The sequence below is a fragment of the Pleuronectes platessa genome, chromosome 22, assembly GCF_947347685.1.
Source record: "Pleuronectes platessa chromosome 22, fPlePla1.1, whole genome shotgun sequence".
NCBI classification, from domain to species: domain Eukaryota; kingdom Metazoa; phylum Chordata; class Actinopteri; order Pleuronectiformes; family Pleuronectidae; genus Pleuronectes; species Pleuronectes platessa.
In genome coordinates, this window is record NC_070647.1 from 13,998,933 (window position 1) to 14,018,013 (window position 19,081).

At 43.0% G+C, this 19,081-nt stretch overlaps 1 protein-coding gene across 1 annotated transcript in view; it reads right to left on the reverse strand.

The window, feature by feature from the left end:
• tmtc2a (transmembrane O-mannosyltransferase targeting cadherins 2a) overlaps positions 1–4,636 on the reverse strand; it is a 49,279-nt gene extending 44,643 nt beyond the window's left edge. The window contains exon 1 of the mRNA XM_053415353.1: positions 4,235–4,636. Within this exon, the coding sequence (XP_053271328.1) occupies positions 4,235–4,317 (83 nt within the window). The 5' untranslated portion in view covers positions 4,318–4,636. The remainder of the gene's footprint in view (positions 1–4,234) is intronic.
• Between the last annotated feature and the right edge of the window lie 14,445 nt (positions 4,637–19,081).

Here is a 19,081-nt window from a genome sequence, read left to right on the forward strand (position 1 = left end):
TGGATTTTTTTTTCTGTTGGTCCTGTAATGATACCCTTTGAATTAACAGTTGAGGAACATCATGAAGTGTGTATTGATTTTCAGTCAAAATGTCATGTGTAACAGTCGTGGTCCGTGTTGAGCTGAACGGTGTAACTTACTGAAATAAATTATGTCAAAGATTTAAACTGACTTTTTTCTTAACTTCCCTTTAACCCTCTGTTACTTTGACCTTTTCGGGGGTCGGCTTGCCTTACAACCAGAGAGTTGATACCGGGCTTCGACAGCTGTTCTCACTACAGACTGGTCCAGGAACTGTTAGCCTGGTGCGAGGGAGGTAGTTAAATCAGAGGAAAAAATTACTATAATAATTTGTAATGTATAATGTATTTTCAGCTTTCGCTAGGAATGAGCCTACAGTGAGGACGCAGTGCCGTGAGGACAACAGTTGTCTGTGTTATCAGAGCAAAGTAACATAACATTATTAGCTAACTTTACCGATAGGTCAAGAGGGAACGTGATCAAGATGATAGTGATCGCCCTCTGCTGGATCGCAAGTCAAACTACTTCAGACGATCCCTCATTTTATCAGATTCAAGTCCAATATTTTTGTATCGACTTCGTATATGTGTCAAAGTTTCAATTCATTATTTTAATGAGTAATACGTGATGAGAAACTGATTGCTACCTTCCCAGCACTGGTCATGGAACAATACAACTATGTAGCTAGGGGCAAAAACACTGCAGAAAACTGGCCTCCTGATTTACAGTTAAATTTACTGCTCTCTTATCTGAGTGGCTGTTGACACAAGCCTACTCACTCCTGACACAACAATGCTCCTTATTAACGGAGCATACGTCCACATACTACATACAGATGTTTTTGTGGGATATAGAGGTCGATGGTTTTAACGCTCTCTGGGGCATTGTCACACGTGTGCTCCGAGGGGTTAAAGAGTGATTAGCACTTCAATTCAAAGCTGTACGGTTTGAACTAGGATGAAAGGGCCCTTCTTAAAGACAATGCCACATTGATGCATTTATGGGTTAACCTCAGAAACCACGCCAGAGAAGTAACAGATGTTGAAGCCAGCAGACGCAGCGATCCTCGACTTCATCGCGCCGCTTCTCTTCAGTCACTGATTAGTTATTTGTGTGGCACATTTTGAATTGTTTAAACCCTTGTTTGGGATAAAGATTTTCAGCTTCACCGATATTTTAGATACAGAAATGTCACGGTGCTTGTACAGGGAATGTGCCAGTCGGTAAAAATCCAAGTTTTACAAAACTCCTCCAAACCCACAGACCCTCTCCCAGAAATTAAATTGTTTAGCTCTTTTGAAACAAAGAGTGAAGATGTTTTCACCATAATGCATTTCTGAGTAGCGCAAGAGGGGCTGGGGTTTTATGAATGCTTAAATCCACTTAGGACGCATTTAATTTCACAAGGCCTTTTTTCCATTTCGGTGTGGACTGAATGGTGCCCTTGTCTTCCCGCTGAAGACATCCATTACCGAGTTGATTTGTTGAAAGCATTCTGTTAAAAATCAATATCATTCAAATGTCCAAATCATGCGAAGCCTCATTTGTTAACCTGTCGAGAGCTTTGATGGGTATTCAACGGAGAGTTCGGAGGTTAGATTGAATATATTTTCCAATCTATGACCACAGTTCCACAGCAATCAATCTTACTGCCTAGACAAACACATCAACACTGTGTAAATAAATTTAGGGCCTTTGGCAAATCCCAAGAAAGGCCTGGCTGTAAACCAGAAGATCACGTCTTGATTTTTCTCCCCCCCCCCCCCACACAAAATCTGAAATGTCCTGGCTCGCATGCTCTCCCAGCTCCTGTAAAACTCGGTCATTTCACACGCACAGGCTTTTCGCTGGGATTACCATTGGCCAGGAGAGTGCTTGGCCAGGCCCGGAGCAGTGCCCAGGAAAAACACTTGACATGATTGAAAAAGCAGAGCACAGGCCGCCGGAACATCCCCACAAATTGGAGTGCACGGACGCGGACGAGTTATCTGCATCGCCATCTTGTCTCGTACGATAGGAGGCGCATGTGACGCGCAACGAGAATTTGATTACAGGGTAAAAGGTCAGATAAGATTGTCCGAGTTCACAGAAAGGGACAAAAGTGTGGGGGGGGCGGGAAACAAATTTGTCTACATCCAAGGCCGTCTTCTCAGACATCTCCGGAGCGGGAGGATTAGTGTGGTGCGCTCCTCCTCTTCCATCTCTCTCTTGCTTTAACCTTTCGCTCATAACTCTTTTCTAATCCCCGAAGGAAGAGACCGGGAGCACACAGCTCTTGACCCCGAGCGGGGACGGAGTTTGATGAACGACCACGGAAGGTCAGACCCTCTGATTGGTATTCACACACTCCTCCATCTGAGCGCGCTGAACCAAAAACACAAGTGTCTGTACTCCCCCGCCCCCCCAAGGCGTGTAAATGACCACGGTGACTTTGATAGATACCCAGTGTCGGCAGATCCTGAACTTTCACTGAGGGGATGGAGTGCGAGCGTGGGGTCGAGGCGGACCGACCACTGCCCCGGGCGATCTGTCACCAAACAGCGTTCTGACAACCTCGCAGTGTCACGGTCACATGTACGAGGCTGATGGATGAATAAGCGGCGGGCGCCTCATGGGGCCACGAGGCGAGTAGTGATGTAACTAGAAACTCACTTCTACCAAGGCTCTTTCTTCAATGCATCTCGTCCTCCATCACCTCCACACACACACACACACACGTCTTGCTCACACACACACACAAAAAACAGTGGGGTTACCGATGGATCCTGGAAAGTGGGGATGGGGCTCTCTGACCTTTTGAAGTGTCTGGAGATGTTTACCAGACTGACCTTTGGACAAGCGGGAGGTGAACTGTTCACCGTCTTTAAATCTCAGGAGAAATCCATCACATGGCTTAAATATCAAAAAAAATGTACTTTGTGATTTAATAGTAGATAAGAGAGGAACTGTTAATATCACTTCTTACAGGGATTGAACCGCTAATGCCCATATACAGGAATGAAGATGTGAACATTTCTTCTTTTTAAAAGAGAAATTGCTGAACTTATTTACGGTACGGGCGACTATTCTCACAAGCATCGATAGAAAGAATAGAAGCTAACAACAGAGAATCCACTATTTCAACTTATATTCTTCCAAATAAATGCCAAAAAGTACAAAGCAAATCTGACAATTATAAAAAAATAATCTCTGATTTCCATCTTTGTGTTTTTGGACTGGAGAATAAATTGAAGAAACCCTTATAGCTGGCTGGACGTTTTATAAACTAAATGATTAATTGAGTAAAATAATAAAGGGATGATAGAATAATTGTAGTCGTATATTTATCTTGTGATCCCCTCAGGCTTGTTTTGGGGATTTTTCCTGAGGGTCACAACCCGCAGGCTGCTCATTATGAATACAGCACATTCGCAGAAGTCGATATTAGCAACTAAATTGTGTTTTTATTAAAACAGACTCAGATGTTTGTTGTTAAAGGTTTCATGTTTGATCCCCCTCTCCCTTTCCCCTTCCTGCTGTACACCTCTGTGCACCAGGGCAGCAGAGGATTCCTCTGAATGTCCCTCCACAGCGTGGTCGTGTGATGACATGTTTATTCAGCTGTTTGCCAAAATTAAAACTCCCAGTTTAAATTAGCTGGGTTCCCTCGGGGACTGGGTGGGTTGGGGAGGAGGGGAGGTTGCATTGTTATAACAAGCAGGGAGTGATGTCTCTTCTTCCACAACACAAAGAGCATGTGAGGCGCTTTCGTGCGCGCAGCAGGCGCTGGGACCCGGGCTGCACGTCACGTTGGACCCGTGGACATGAAGCGTGTGCAGGTGTTGAGATGAAACCATGTGGCCTTGCACGCGCATGGTACGAACAGTGGATGGGTGCATGCAATGAAATGTGGAGTGAAGCATTACCAGAATAATCGGGAAGCTGTGCAAGTTGCAGGACCCCCCCCCCCCCCCCCCCCCCCCCCCCCCCCCCCACACACACACACACACCTCTCACCACACTCCCCTCCCGTCTTTCGCTGTCTTTGTGCAGCCTGCAAATATAAGCTCTGATTTATAATGAGGCTCAACGGACAAAAGCACATGCAAACCAGCGAGCACCCCGCCCCCCCCCCCCTCCTCTTCCTCATCCCTCCTCCTCCTCCTCCGCTTCTAACCAGCGCGGGTGACATGTGGAGGAGCGGAGGCTGACGGCGCTGCGGACCCCATCGTACCTGTCATCGTAGCAGAAATCCGCGTCCAGCGTGTTCACATAGAGACCCACTGCCACGGCCGTGCACGCCAGCTCCGTGATCATCTCTCCGGAGCAGGGTGGGAGAGGAGCTGGGGTAGAAAACGACAGGAATCAGGTCCCTTCCTCCGTCCTCCGTCCTCCGTCCTCCTCCTCCTCCTCCTCCTCTTCCCTCTCTCAAGTCGTATTGTGCTCTCAATTCAGCTCTCCGAGGTGGTTTCTTCTCCCCATGACGCAAAGTGTGCCAAAGTTTGCCATATTCCTCCTAACCCATGGTGCTGAGGCTCGGGGCTGCTGCCGGGGTGCGGAGCCGTCTGTCGCCGGCTGTGGCTCGGAGCTGTGTGCGCATTCCCGTGCCGCGGTGTCCTCCTCCTGCTCCTCCGGCTCGGTGTGCGCATCTCTGGGCTCAGGCACCGGAGAGAGCCGGGCGGGGAGACGCGTGCGGTTTTCAGGGGAGGCCGCGCATGCGCACCGCGGAGAACAAGGTGGAGGGAGCTGGAGATAAAGTGACACTGCCCTCCATGCTCACTGGAGAACTGAGGTGTGGGTTGTGGAGCAGGAAGTCAGGCACGAGAGTGTGACTGCTGCCAGGGGGACGTTTTAAATCTTAATTTAAAAGAAATCATTTTATGTGCTTGTAATTAATGTGAAATAAGAGATTTCCTAAGCTACTGGATATAAATAAAGGGACTAAAATGTGCCTTAAACGATTTATGTTAACCTCTGACATATCAGTTTAGATTTGTTTAGATAGGTGTTCAGGTAAAGGAACAAACCAATAACAGATTTTAAAGGTTAAAAATTATAATTTTAAATTTCACATATTCCTAAAATCTCAGAGAACATCCTAAGAAGTTCTTTGTTTCTTTCTGTTTTGCCTCTTTGTCCGGCTCCTCGCCAACATGTAATGACTTCTTTCTTGGAACACGTCCTTCCAAGGTTTGAGGAAATGCCTTCAGGTTTGTTTACTCCTTCTGACAAATGTATAAATAAACCAACCACCAACCGAGCAGCAGACCGGGGTGAGAACATAACCTCCTTGGTGGAGCCAATAACAGTCTGAAGTCAACAGGAACAAACCCAAAGAAAAGTAATAACCTCAAAAAACAATAATATATATATTATTAATACTATAAAAAGCAATATACTTAGACTATGCCATTCAAATGCAACTAAAACAGAAAATGATTCCAGCCTTATTAAAACATGCTCTATACTTGAGGGAAGACGTTTCATCGGAATCCCAGTGAAAACAATGAATAAATGGTTAAATACATAATAAGTGACCAATCAATCATAAGTGACCAAACAGAATGAGATCATGGATACAAGCTGCCCCAATGAGTTTTCTGCGTCAGGTGTCCGGGCCCAGCTTCAGAGACGGGGAGAGGAGCCTCTTATCAGGGTTCCTCTTGGGTGCTTTCCATTAGAAGATTACCAGGAACGCCAAACTGGGAGGAGACCCGGGGGGGCACTGGGGTTCCACAGAGGAGGTAGCTGGGGAGAGGGATGTCTGTAACAACCTGGTGCCTCTACAACCTGAGGATAATCAGGTATCTAGGATATGGGGAAGAAATTGGATGGATGCATAACCTCATCTATGACTTCCCTATACAGACACTTAGTTTTGTATCCACTGAGCTATGACGCAGACCCTGGTGTAAGATACACAATGATTTCTGCTGCGGCAGGTGCCACATTATCGCCTTCCAACCCCCCAAATTAAAAGTATGGATTTATTCACCGTTCACCAACCCCCCTCTGTCGCCATGAGGAGGCCTAACTGAGAGAGGAGGTGTGATGGATGAACTCGCCCTGTACGGCGAGGATGCGTATCGGTCAGGGGAATCAAAACAGATGGAGAGGGAGGTGTAGGGGAGTAAGGCCATCAGCTGCCGATGGGGGGGACAGTGACAGAGCACCGCGGGCCGAGGTTCGGGACCATTTGTATCAGTGACCCTGATTCAGAACAAGACTCGACCCTGACCCCCCCCCAGCAGAACCTGTTGGACTATTTAGGAAAGACAGGCTGCTCTGTTTTTTTTTTTATCCCTGAGACTTATGTCGAGGTGCTTCCTCCTCTGCAGCATCCATCAGCGCTGAAAGGTAACAAACGAGGGTCCCCTTGTTCGGGCTGGAAGAAGAAACTGTCCCTCTGATAAACGATCCGCGAGACAATCCTCGGGACCCGGCCCTCTTGGAGTTGCTTTTGTCATCTGTGCACGGCAAACACACGCATGCAAACACACACATGCAAACGCACACGTGCAAACACACACACATACAGCCACAAGGCCCATACGAGACGAGCACCGTGCCCTCGTGCTGCCCCGTGGGGGGGGGGACGATGGGGAGACAAGGGGCGCTCTGTCCTGCAGCAGCCAGCGCAAGTGATTAAGGGATTAGCCACAGAAAAGCAGGAGAAATATTCCTGCAGTGTAAACAGGTCCACGCACGGCAAAACAAACACGTCACCGGGGAAGAAGTGTTTACTCGCTGTGAGTGATTGTGGACGAGCATATAGTGAGTCTCTCGCTCGCTCTATAGGCGTAAACATGGGACGGCTCAGCGTAAAAACATCCTTTTTAGGTTTTGGCTGCGGGTTTAAACTGCGTCTCACGTGGGAGTTGCATGCTTACACTTGTTTTTATCTCTACGAATCATAAATAGAGTCTCAGAATTTGTCATTTGTTGAATTTCTTCTTTCATTGCCCATTTTTTTCACTCTGTTTTGAGGAGGTGACAAATCATTTTGTAGCACAGGGGCTTCTACATTAAAGCAACAGTCTTTATTGCCCACCAACAGAGCTAATTGTTGCATCATTTATTTAAAATCATCTGTTGAGGCCTGTGTTTTTAACTTTTTGTTTTCTATGATTCATTCATGTGTTCCTATGTCTGTTGTTTGTTTTGAATCCGTTTGCGGTGTTTTGGATTGTTTGCATGTTATTTGTCTCTGCTTGTATTTATATTTGAAACTTTTTTACTTTTTTACTCCCTGGATGAAGAGATGTCAACCTCAATGGGACCTATCTGGTTACATAAAGGGATGGGTGAATAAATGAATAGATAAATACAATAAATTAAGTAGCATCCAGTTACCTTAGCTGATTTAAAACAGGAGGAAAAAGTATATTCTGGCTCTGACCAGCACATCTAAAGCTCCCTCATTATCATATTAATCCCTTTAATACCTTGTTTGTTTGGTTTAATCCAAAGCTGATCTAAAAAAAACAAAAACCTGAGTGTGAAAACAACAAGTTGCAGTTTTAAGGAGGTTTGTTTTTTGAACTGTTTCTCAGGGTTTTTCCCTGTAAACTCCAGAGGTTGCAGCAAGAGGCTAACAGTTTCCTCCTGTTTCCAGTCTTAATGCTAAGCTAAGCTAACAGGCGTCTGTCTGTGAGCCTATATTTAGTGGATTACTTTGACAATGATGTTAATCTTCTCTCAAAAAGCCTCGTTCAGACATGAAGTGAAGCAAATTTCCACCTGGTGTCATTCACATGAGCATCTGCATTGGTTTATTCAAAGAATTATCCAATGACATGGTTTGTTATGTTTTCTTTTGTTTTATGAATAATAATAACACTCCAGGTAATTTCTCATGTGCAACTCATCGGGCAAAACCAACCAAAGGAACCTTGTTATTAAGAGATTTCCTTTCTCTTTCAGGCCACACCAAGCGACTAATGGTAATTTCCCTCCTGCTATTTACTCCGGAAACTTCACCCCTGCAGATAAACATCTCACAGGAAACAGATAATCACAGCTGGAGGCACCATGCAGGCCCTGCCGTTACAAGAAATAGCTCGCTGGTGGTATTAATATCAACGTCTGCACTCAACAAACTGATTTGTGGAAACACACGTAAGGTCACCCTTTTAATTCTGCCGTTCAGGAAGATCAGGAATAGAACTTTGCCCCGGAAAACCGAGGGGGCTTGATAATTTGTTTGGGTTTGACGCTGCAAGGACAGATCAGTTAATGAGTGTTTGTTATTTTTACATTTACTGTAAAACCACAGGACTCTTAAGTGGCTAAATAGGGATTTTCACTGTTTTAGAAACAGATTAAATCAAATGAAAACAGATACAATAAAAGATAGTGAAATGCTTTAAACATGAAGTGTGGCAGCTTCTGATACCACATTATTGTTTATTATAAATTCTGATGTGGTGGCGTCTGGCGTTTCCAGATAAACCAGAGAATAAATGCTTAAAGATTCCAAACTTAACTGGTTAAATCACCTTTGCTGCCTTTCTACAAAAATCATCTGCTTCCTCAGTTAGACTTAACAATGCTACTGCAAAATAAAAGCAATTTACGCAACTAAAAGCATTTTCCTGCAGCTGGAAAGTCTCCGAACCCAATGAGGGGCTTCGCTGATTCAAAAATAAAAGGAAATATATTATCATTATTTTTCCAATAGCGTAAATTCAGTTACCAAATCAAAACAGTGTATATAAGGAAACAAAGCATTATATTTAGATTCCAGTCACATTAGAGGTTGGAGTTGTTCTTTCTATGAGTTCTCCGGCCACTTTCTGTGTGTTGAGTCATAATTTGATAGAATTAGATATCAATCTGGATCAAATTACACCGGAATGGGCTCGATTAATGGAAAATATGAATCAGACGGCAAAGACTGACCCTTCAACATTGAAAACAACAGTTTACCATTCTCCTGCTTGAGGCTCAGTGTCAAACATGTCTGAGCATAGAGCTGTCTGCATGTCCCAGTGCGACTGGTGTGGGATTTTTTTCTTTCCACGTCTCTCTGCAGTGACTCGTGCTGATAACAGCGATTCTAATCTAATCAACCAAATCCCTTCTTTCTCACAACCAGGGCATCTGGCAGAGAATAACGGGCAGATCGTTGGCGTGATGATGGCTGCCTCCCCTCTGATGGCTGTATGCCCAGTCCCCCAAAATAAATACCAGTTTGTACTGAATGGAGACAGTGAAACCAGGACAGGATGATGATGAAGATGCTCAGATGGAAGACGTTAGGACAGTGGAGGTAGAAGTTAAGGTGGATTTGTGGAGTTTGTGCTAAAAGTAGCTTTTGCCCCAGTGCTTCCTCACATTTAACAAACCACCATTGAAACCAGCTAATTTCTTCCTCCCACTCATCTTTTCCCTCATTTCCAAGCCAGAGATGTTGAAGAGAACCTCCCGCTTCCCTTCCAAATTTTACCCCTTTGATTATTTTGCGCTCATGGGTTGAGTCAGTTTCCCCCTTTCACAATAAAAGGGGCATTCTTTGACGTCCACCAGCTGTGAACTCAAAGACGTCATTGGACGAGGTTTAAAGGGCCGCGCAACGCCAACGCAGCTCTCTTCCTGTTTGGGAAGCCGGAGGAACCGTGAGATGATTTCTCACGTTAGGTAGAGGCAGGGGCGTCGTTAGGCCTGTTTTAGGGGGGCTGAAGCCCCCCTAAAATGTGCTTCAGCCCCCCAAAATAATTATTGTGATTTTTTTTTTTTTTAATTAAACTATTGTTTTACACATGGACAAGTTATTTATAACTCTAACATGCTACATGTCATTTTAAATTGACTTCAGGGCCATGAACATGTCTTCTGATCTGATATTGACCTCAACCATGAATAAATTGAAATAAATGTGTATATATACAGTAAATATATAAATGATAATGACTTGTGTGTGTGTGTGTGTGCGTGCGTGCGTGTGTGTGTATGCGTGTGTGTACGTGTATGTGTGTGTGTGTGTGTGTGTGTGTGTGTGTGTGTGTGTGTGTGTGTGTGCATGTGTGTGTGTGCGTGAGTGTGTGTGCGTGAGTGTGTGTGCGTGTCAGATGGGCGTGGTCAGTGTGATGGGTGGGCCCTCAGATGAGATGATAGTATTATTATTGTATTGTTGTCATAATTAATATATAGATTTGACCAAATGTAAAAAAGTTAAGAAACATTGTTTGTCTATGCTCTGCTGTGTTCATATGAATAGTAGCAAACTAAATGAATCACACTGATTTGTTTCACTCCAACACTGTGTTAATTGATCAATGAATCCTGTGTGTATATTCAGAAAGACAGAGGTAGATGTTACTATACTAGTTATTTTTATTCAAAAAGTTTAACATATTTACAACACATCATTAGATCATTTCAAATATGTACAAAGGGGGACAGGGGAGGGGTTTGTTTTGAGGAGTAGAAAAAGGGTGAGGGCGGGGGCTTCTCCACCTCTTCTCTCTCCTCCAGCTCATCTCGGCCTCCTCCTTTCTGTAGCTCAGTCCCATGGTTGGAGTTTTCTCCTGCTGCAGTTTCGTCTCCTTTCGGCCCTGAAGCAAGCACCTTCTCGTTCTCCTTCTCCATGTTGACCTCCACCTCACTGCTCACTTGTGCAGACTTGCTTCCAGAATTTTAGCCTTGGCCTGACAGTCAGTGAGCTCGGCCAAGCAGTCAACATAGGCCCTGAGGCGAGCATGCCCTTTCTCTACCTCCTTCGTTATGACAACATCTTTGTCTTTCAGCTGGTTTTCCAGCTGCTCCACCTTCTCCGTCAGGGCCTGGATCTCATTCTCCTTCTCCTTCTCCGTCTCCCTCTCCCTCTCGGTCTCAGTCTCAATCTTAATCTCCTTCTCCTTCTCCTTCTCCTTCTCCTTCTCCTTCTCCGTCTCCTTCTCCTTCTCCTCCTCCTTCTCCTTCTCCACCGCCATCTTTATGATATCATCTCTGTCTTTAAGATGGTTTTCCAGCCGCCACACCTCCTCCTTAAGAATCAAAATGTTCCTGTTGGCTCGGAGGATTTCGACATTGTAGATCGTCACAAGTTTCTCCTTCTCCTTGTCCTTCTCCTTGTCCTTGTACTTCTCCTTCTCTTTCTCCTTCTCCTTCTCCTTCTCCTTCTCTTTCTCTTTCTCCTTCTCTTTCTCCTTCTCTTTCTCTTTCTCCTTCTCCTTCTCCTTCTCCTTCTCTTTCTCTTTCTCTTTCTCTTTCTCCTTCTCTTTCTCCTTCTCCTTCTCTTTCTCCTTCTCTTTCTCCTTCTCCTTCTCCTTCTCCTTCTCCTTCTCCACCTCCACCTCACTGCTACATCCTGTATCAGGCTGGGGTCGCTCCTGGTGCAGCCTTGCTTCCATAAGCTTAACCTTGGCCTGACAGTCAGTTAGCTCAGCAAGGCAGTCGAGATAGGCCCTGAGGCGAGCGCGCCGTTTCTTCACCTCCTTCGCTATGACAACATCTTTCTCTTTCAGCTGGTTTTCCAGCTGCTCCACCTTCTCCGTCAGGGCCTGGATCTCATTCTCCTTCTCGGTCTCGGTCTCAATCTCCTTCCTCTTCTCCTTCTCCTTCTCCTTCTCCTTCTCTTTCTCTTTCTCCTTCTCTTTCTCCTTCTCCTTCTCCTTCTCCTTCTCTTTCTCCTTCTCCACCGCCATCTTTATGAACTCATCTCTGTCTTGAAGCTGGTCTTGCAGCTGCCACACCTCATCCTTAAGAGCATTGATCTTCCTGTAGGCTGTGAGGAGTTCGTCATTGAGGATCTTCAGAATATCTGGTTTCTCCATGGTTCACCACAGAGAGTAGATCTATCTTTTGAAGAAGCTGTTGGATGAGTTGATGCACTATTTTCCGAAGAAGTTTCTGCTCTTGTCTGGAACTTGAAGTCAAAAGGCTTTATGTCTGCAGGTGACAGGATGAAATAGTGTATAAGATTTAGGTGAATTTGATCAATCAAACATTCAATATAAAACAATTGACACAGATAGAGAGACACACGCAGAGAGAATGAGAGAGAGAGAGAGAGAGAGAGACAGACTGGGTGGTTTAAGGGAGAGATTGAGATTGAGAGAGAGAGAGAGAGATTGAGATTGAGAGAGAGAGAGAGAGAGAGAGAGAGAGAGAGAGAGAGAGAGAGAGAGAGAGAGAGAGAGAGAGAGAGAGAGACTCCCCTTCTGCTACTTGCAGAGGTGGGACCAAGTCATTTTTTTGCAAGTCCCAAGTAAGTCTCAAGTCTTTGCCCTCAAGTCCCGTGTCAAGTCCCAAGTCAAGACAGGCAAGTCCCGAGTCAAGTCCAAAGTCAAGACTGACAAGTCTCAAGTCAAGTCCAAGTCCTGCAGTTTGAGTTTCGAGTCTTTTCGAGTCCTTTTGATCACTGAGTAATAATATATTTACACAGATCATGTATGCTTTTTAAATCTGTATTTATTTATTAAAACAAGTGCAATTGAAATTACAGAATTTTTTTTTTTGCTGACATTGCACTTCCCTATTGCACTATTAACCAGTCATTTTTAACATTTAACTCATATTTTGCAAGAATATTCTTCATTTTAAACCACTCCTACAGAATGAACACATTTGAAAAAACAAGTGCAACTGTAATTATTTGTACAAAAGTGCTAACATTGTATTTTGCATTTTAACTAGTTCCACAGCAGTTTCTGTCCTGTCTTGTGTTTATCTCATCTCATTTATCTCACCTCATATTGTCTGTGTGTGTGTACATGTGAGAAACATAACAAATACTTGAACATAACAATGAACGGGGTTGTGCTTTTTATATGTCAGGGCCCTATGCTGCATTGCATTTGCAAAAGACCAAATTGGCCAAAAGTCTGTCAGTCATTTGTGCACGATGGGGACGTAGTATGATTCCACCAAGTGCCGCTGCGAGCCATTTTGGTGCCCTAAGCATAACTCCTCTATAATTACATTAAATAATCTATCAATAAGTACAAACAAGAATAGTCAATCTTCTTTAACTTTTTTTGAGCAATTTAATATATCTCTTGTTCTGCCTTTTTTGTGATATACATGGCTAAAAGGTACCTAATATTTCTATACTGAAATAATATCGGCATTATAATTGTAAGCTAATTTATTTAATGACGTTATTGTTGAGGGTTGATTTGTATTTCCGGTTTTAAGTGGGTCGTTGGTAGTGACTCTTATTTTGAAAGGGGGTTTTAAAGGAAGTGGGTGCTGTGATGAGTGAAGTTGTAAAATGAGGATAAACGGGTGTGCTGTCCCGAGCGCATGACCTGCTCTCGTGTCCTTTGTCGGCTGAAGCCGGACTTATGATACAACCAAACGCTCGGCTACATAATTATTATAACTATGATGATTTTTCAGTTGCTTTTTTTTTGGTGCCCCCTCAGGACTTGGTGCCCGATGCACAGCGCGTAGTGCGCGTTTTGGGAGCGGCGGCGCTGCACACACACACACACAGACGCACACAAACACGATGAATGATACAGAGCGCTCCTTAATAACATACTTTTTAATCTTTGTGCTTTGGGGAAAGGAGCAAGTCTTATCAAGTCAAACGGCTCAAGTCCAAGTGAAGTCACGAGTCATTGAGGTTGAAGTCCAAGTCGAGTTGCAAGTCTCTTTACATTTTGTCAAGTCGAGTCTAAAGTCATCAAATTCATCAAAGTCTGACTCGAGTCCAAGTCATGTGACTCGAGTCCAAGTCATGTGACTCGAGTCCAAGTCATGTGACTCGAGTCCACACCTCTGGCTACTTGTGTATCTGGTTGCCATGGAAACTCAACTGAATGCACCGGTTCTCTCCTCACTGGGACAAGAGAGAAATCTAAACTCTGAGTGCACCACTCAAACAACTATAATTCAGAAACTATAAGTCCTATCTGTGAAATAAAGACATCGGGAGAATTCCAAGACTTTGCCGGACACACAGATATATTTTAAATTTGTGAGAGTAAAAAAATGGGACCGTGTGAGCAAGTTATGCAAGTTGATGCTCCTTCCAGAAAAGTTTTCTCTGAAATAACATTAGACCCAATAGAGAGGGATTGTTTGCTGTGAGCTACACACCTCATGTAATGTGCTCCTAGCATTAAGTTAAGCTTCCGTCAACTTGTCCTTCAACACATTCAAACTACACATTAACCAAAAAATCACCAGTCAATTTTTTGGGGAAATAAAACTTCCCTCATCAATCACAATGGCACCAAGCCCCTTTGATTTGAATTTGAATCTGAATTTGATTGGCAGTGATGGAAGCTGTTGTTTTTTTACTATATCTTAAATACTAAAGTTAAACACCAAGGTTAATCTTCCCAATGTTACAAAACACATTGTTTGGTAGAATAAGATGTGAAATGGGAACATTTCCTGGTGCTACAGGTGTTTTGTCCACAATGCCTCGCTCTGCCTGGCCTCGGTGACCTAACGCTACTTAGCATCACGTTAACACATATCACTCATTAAGATAAGCAGCAGAAAACACAAAAGAAGCCAGCAACAATATTTTCACATTTGTCATAAAAGCAACAGAAAACCGCACATTATCAACATGTAATAGCAGAAGCTTCATATTATACAGTGGTTTAATTTCAAACTTGAATAATGAGCCTGAATTGTATTGGTTAGCATGCTGGGTAAACACAGAGAGAGGGTGAGACATGACTTACCTCAGTCAAGGTCAGAGTGCAACAGCAACCGTCTTAAGCTTGAACAGTATTTAAAGCAATCAACAGCCAATCAGAGGTCTCCTATCAAAATACCAACTTTGATGCTGTTCATCAAAGCATCAAAGGAGGTATTGAGAGAGTGTCCCTGTCAATCAAAATAATATTCTATTTCAAATCTTAGCATCTGGTTGCTATGGTGATATAACCACCTACTGATGAGGAAGTTTTGCGATCATTTATTTCTGTAAATAAAAACAGGACGTTTCATTTTGGTGGACTTTTAATTGCGTCATTCTTGCAGCATCTGATCTTTAATTTTTTTAATGGCTCCTGTCTTATCACCTTCTTGTCTTAGTATTTATATATATATATACATATTATATATATTATATATATATATATATACAATATATATTTACATATATGTTTATATACATTAACATATGCATGTAATAAATGAAACAAAATACATTGTTCATTTCGTCGTGTAACTCTTAGCCGCAGTATTTCATCACAAACGAACATGTGAACATTATATAACCCAGGATATTTCCAAACAAAATTCAGACTTAAATAGTTTAAATTTATTTTACCAAGAGGTTCATGTCACACTGTATGGAGAATATTTAAGATAAGACGATTTTCTACAACCACAAATTCCATTGCACAAGTGTTTTGCAGCAGAAAATACCTTCATAGGTGTCTATGGATGAGAGTAATACAACTCAGAGCTCAAACAAAACCTAAAGAATCACGGAGACGGATGACCAATTACAATACATATGATTAACTGGATATGAAATGACTTCTACAAGAGGATATGACATTTTGATCATTTTGCGCAGCCCTAGTTTTCATTGAAATGCTTGTTCTCTCACATGAAAATACTTTGTTCTTTAAAATGCACAACAATGTTTGTCAGTAGGACTTCCTGATATCTTCCTCAACGATGAATGGACACACATTCTGTTCATCCACCGACTGCCCTACCTTACACATGGCATGACAGTATGATTTTGAAGGTCGGATTTCAAAAACATCTCAGAGTTAATTTTTACTGTTTTAGATTCTTAGTACTGGAGATTCTTAACATCTTTCTGTCTAAAGTTGATTTTAGGTCTATTTAAGAAGACGTGTACTGTTTGTAGTGATCTATTAATGCAAAATGCAACAAATTGGTAGCTAACATGGTCTATCAATGAGGCCTAACTGGTTTGACCGCTATAGAGGCTGTTGGAATATATGAACTTCATTTGTTTGGTTAATCTTTATAGTTATTTCTAGTTTCTTGGTAGTTGTTTGTTCTGCCTTAAAAGATATAAAACAAGCACGACGATTTCCATGACTTTTATAACTTCAGACGACAAGAAATAGCAAATAACGATTCAAAGGGAGCAAACAACATGGAACCTCGAACAAACACAGGAGAAATGATACATGTAAAATGATTTAGAACAGTCAATTATATTAATGATTAGATAATAAGATCAGAAGAACAAATACGATTCTTAGTTTCAAAATGTACTCAAAGGAGAGACGTTTAAATGTGCAAGAGTATTGACATTGACAAATGTGACAACTGAAACAATAACATTTGTATTGGAAGCTATCAAATCTGCACCATCAGCAAATGTAGTCATCCTTATAAATCCTAAACATCTCATTTAATTCAATTCAAAAATATATCAGGCAGCACTATTTTGACATGTGACCATCAAATACTACAAATTGCAGCACTGACTGAGCTTTCTCATAGGTTTGACCCAATAGTTAAGTCTCTGGGCTTCAGAAGAGAGTTTCCCTTTAAGTGCCACAATAAGAATCCTTTTCCAACAGTTTGGACATCTCCATCCAGGACAGGTCCCACTTTACCTCCGTCACATCCAACTTGGTGGCAGGAAGCACCCCTGCTGGAACTTCCTGTTTGGAAACTGGCCAGCAGCTCCAAGTGCAGAACTTCTGGTACCTTCAGGAAAATACAACAGGCAGTGAATCATTTACTTCACCACCTGTTGGGCTTGTCGTTCATGCAGTAGAAAGTAGGAAGTCAAGACGGATGAAGATTTTATAAATACTAACCTGTAGTGACAAACAAGCCAAACAGTCAAAGGAATGACGATCAGAAGTAGAACCCCACATGAAGCAATGATCAATTTCCAGGAACCTGATCAAGACGACATAATACTTGTTTAAATAAATAAAACTGTTATAATAACAACAACAATTGGATTTCCAATCAACTTGGCGGACAGATGTAGTAAGTGTCAGGAAAGGGCCCACTGTATTTTGGTATTAAGCCGATCCAGTCATTTTTTAACTCTTTCTTTAACATTGTGCTTTTAAAACGTTTTCCTAGGGAATAATTCTTGGACCTTAATGAAAAAAATCTGCCGTATGTAGAGGACTGATATCTATGAGTGTGTGAAATTTGGTGCAGCTTGATTGTATTTAAGGGGACTGCTGGGCCTTGGTGAATATGCGCTCTACTGAGTCCCATTCTAGTTTCTTTCATCTCATTAGATCCTGAGGGATCTTCCTGATGAAATTAGACCTTGATGAAAAGACAGAGCAGGAGGAGAACCAGACAACCAAAGGCTTCACTCAATAATGGAAAATGTGTTGATTAATATTGAGTATTTCCTCCAAAACAAGTAGATGTATATGAATAAGAAAAATAACAGTGGAGGCTGGAGTCTCCTCTGATGTGAAGTTTCCTAAAAGAAACAACAGTTGATATGTGACACTGATCCACTTCTATAGAACACACAGCAGAGTGATGATGTTCAGCTGACCTCTGTCCGGTCTCACTGATAACCAGCTCTCTGGACTCTGCAGCTGTCTGACGCACACCTGTAGAAGCCTTCATCTTCCTGTGTCACATTCTTAAGAGTCATCTTTATGACTCGGTCTGAACCGGACGAACTGTTAGAGTCAATCAATGCTCTGTTTTTAAAGAAGCTTGTTTGTTTGTGTTTGCCGCTCTGATGCTGACAACACAAGGTGACATCGTCATCCGTAAACACAGGGGAGGCTTGGGTCTTCAGAATTATGTCGCCATCTGTGGAAGAAAAATAGAAGGCAAGATTGAACTCCTACTTCTTTTAGCCCCCCCTTTCTTTCAAACCTAGAAACGCCCCTGGGTAGAGGAACAGGAACTTGTATCATGTCCAAATACCATCGTGAGAGACCGACTGTGATCACAGCGAAGAGCCCAAGTGTTTGACGTCCTCCCTTCACTTCCCCTCCACCACGTCTCACTTCCTCCTTGCAGTGGATCTGAGGTGGGATCGCCTCGCACGACTTCCCTGCATGCACTCCTCCTGTCCTCCCGGCCTTCATCACATCCCGTCACCCCTTTCTTCCTGTCGTCTGCGTGTTTGTTTGTGTGCGCTGACAGTCGGCCTTCTATCATCTTGACCTTCCATGCGGGCACATGAATGAGGCTGTGCCAGGATGTGTGTGTGTTTTATATATACATACAGTAGATGTGTGCAAACATTCGTGCCGGCATCGAGGAGAGGACAGGTCGACAGGACGTGACTCACTCTGCCACAACACAACCCACCAGCATTTACAACTCGGTTGCGTTCGTGTCAAACCGGTTTTGGTGGCCACGGCGAGCTGTCAGAGTGAAACACTGTGGTGGATCCAAACACGGTCCAGACACGGCAGAGACATTCACCATATGTCTTTACCCGAGATAAAAATAAAAAACTCAGGGACACGGTTTCCTATGGATGGGCTGCAGATGTGCAGGCTGCTGCAGAGACGGTAATAAAGTGCAGAGACGGTGGAGGATGTGATACGAGGAGATGCTTAGTGCCAGCGGTGCACAGTGGGAAAGTGAATTCTGTGTGTTTCATTTGGTTCGAGATAGTCTCCATCATTTTGTAAATAGATTTAACTACCCTGCACGCGAGCAAAGCCTGAAGCAGGGTGTTGATCGATCCTGCCTGTCTCAGTGTGCGTTTGTGTGTGTGTATTAAAGGTTAAGTGTGCAGAATTTAGTGGCATCTAGTGGTGAAGTTGCATGTTGCAGCTGAATACCCCTCACCTCACCCTTCCCTTCCAAACATGGTAGAGAATCTGTAGTAGTCTTCGGTTGTCAGAAAAACTCAAAAGAAGTTTAGTTTGTCCAGTCTGGGCTACTGTAAAAAACATGGCAGCCACCGTAGAGAGGACCAAGCCTGATGTAAATATTAAGTATTTAAATATATAAGGCCCACTCTAGGATAAACAACAATTTGTACAATTTAGATTAAACACACAAGTGAAACTCAGATTATTATGTATTCAATTACTGCCACTAGATGCCTTTCACCCAAATCTAACACAATGAACCCTTTAATATAAGAACTATGAGAAATGCTCCATATACCATGATTCCTAATGTAACTCCCACAAGCATGAACAATATGAACGCAAAAACTCTC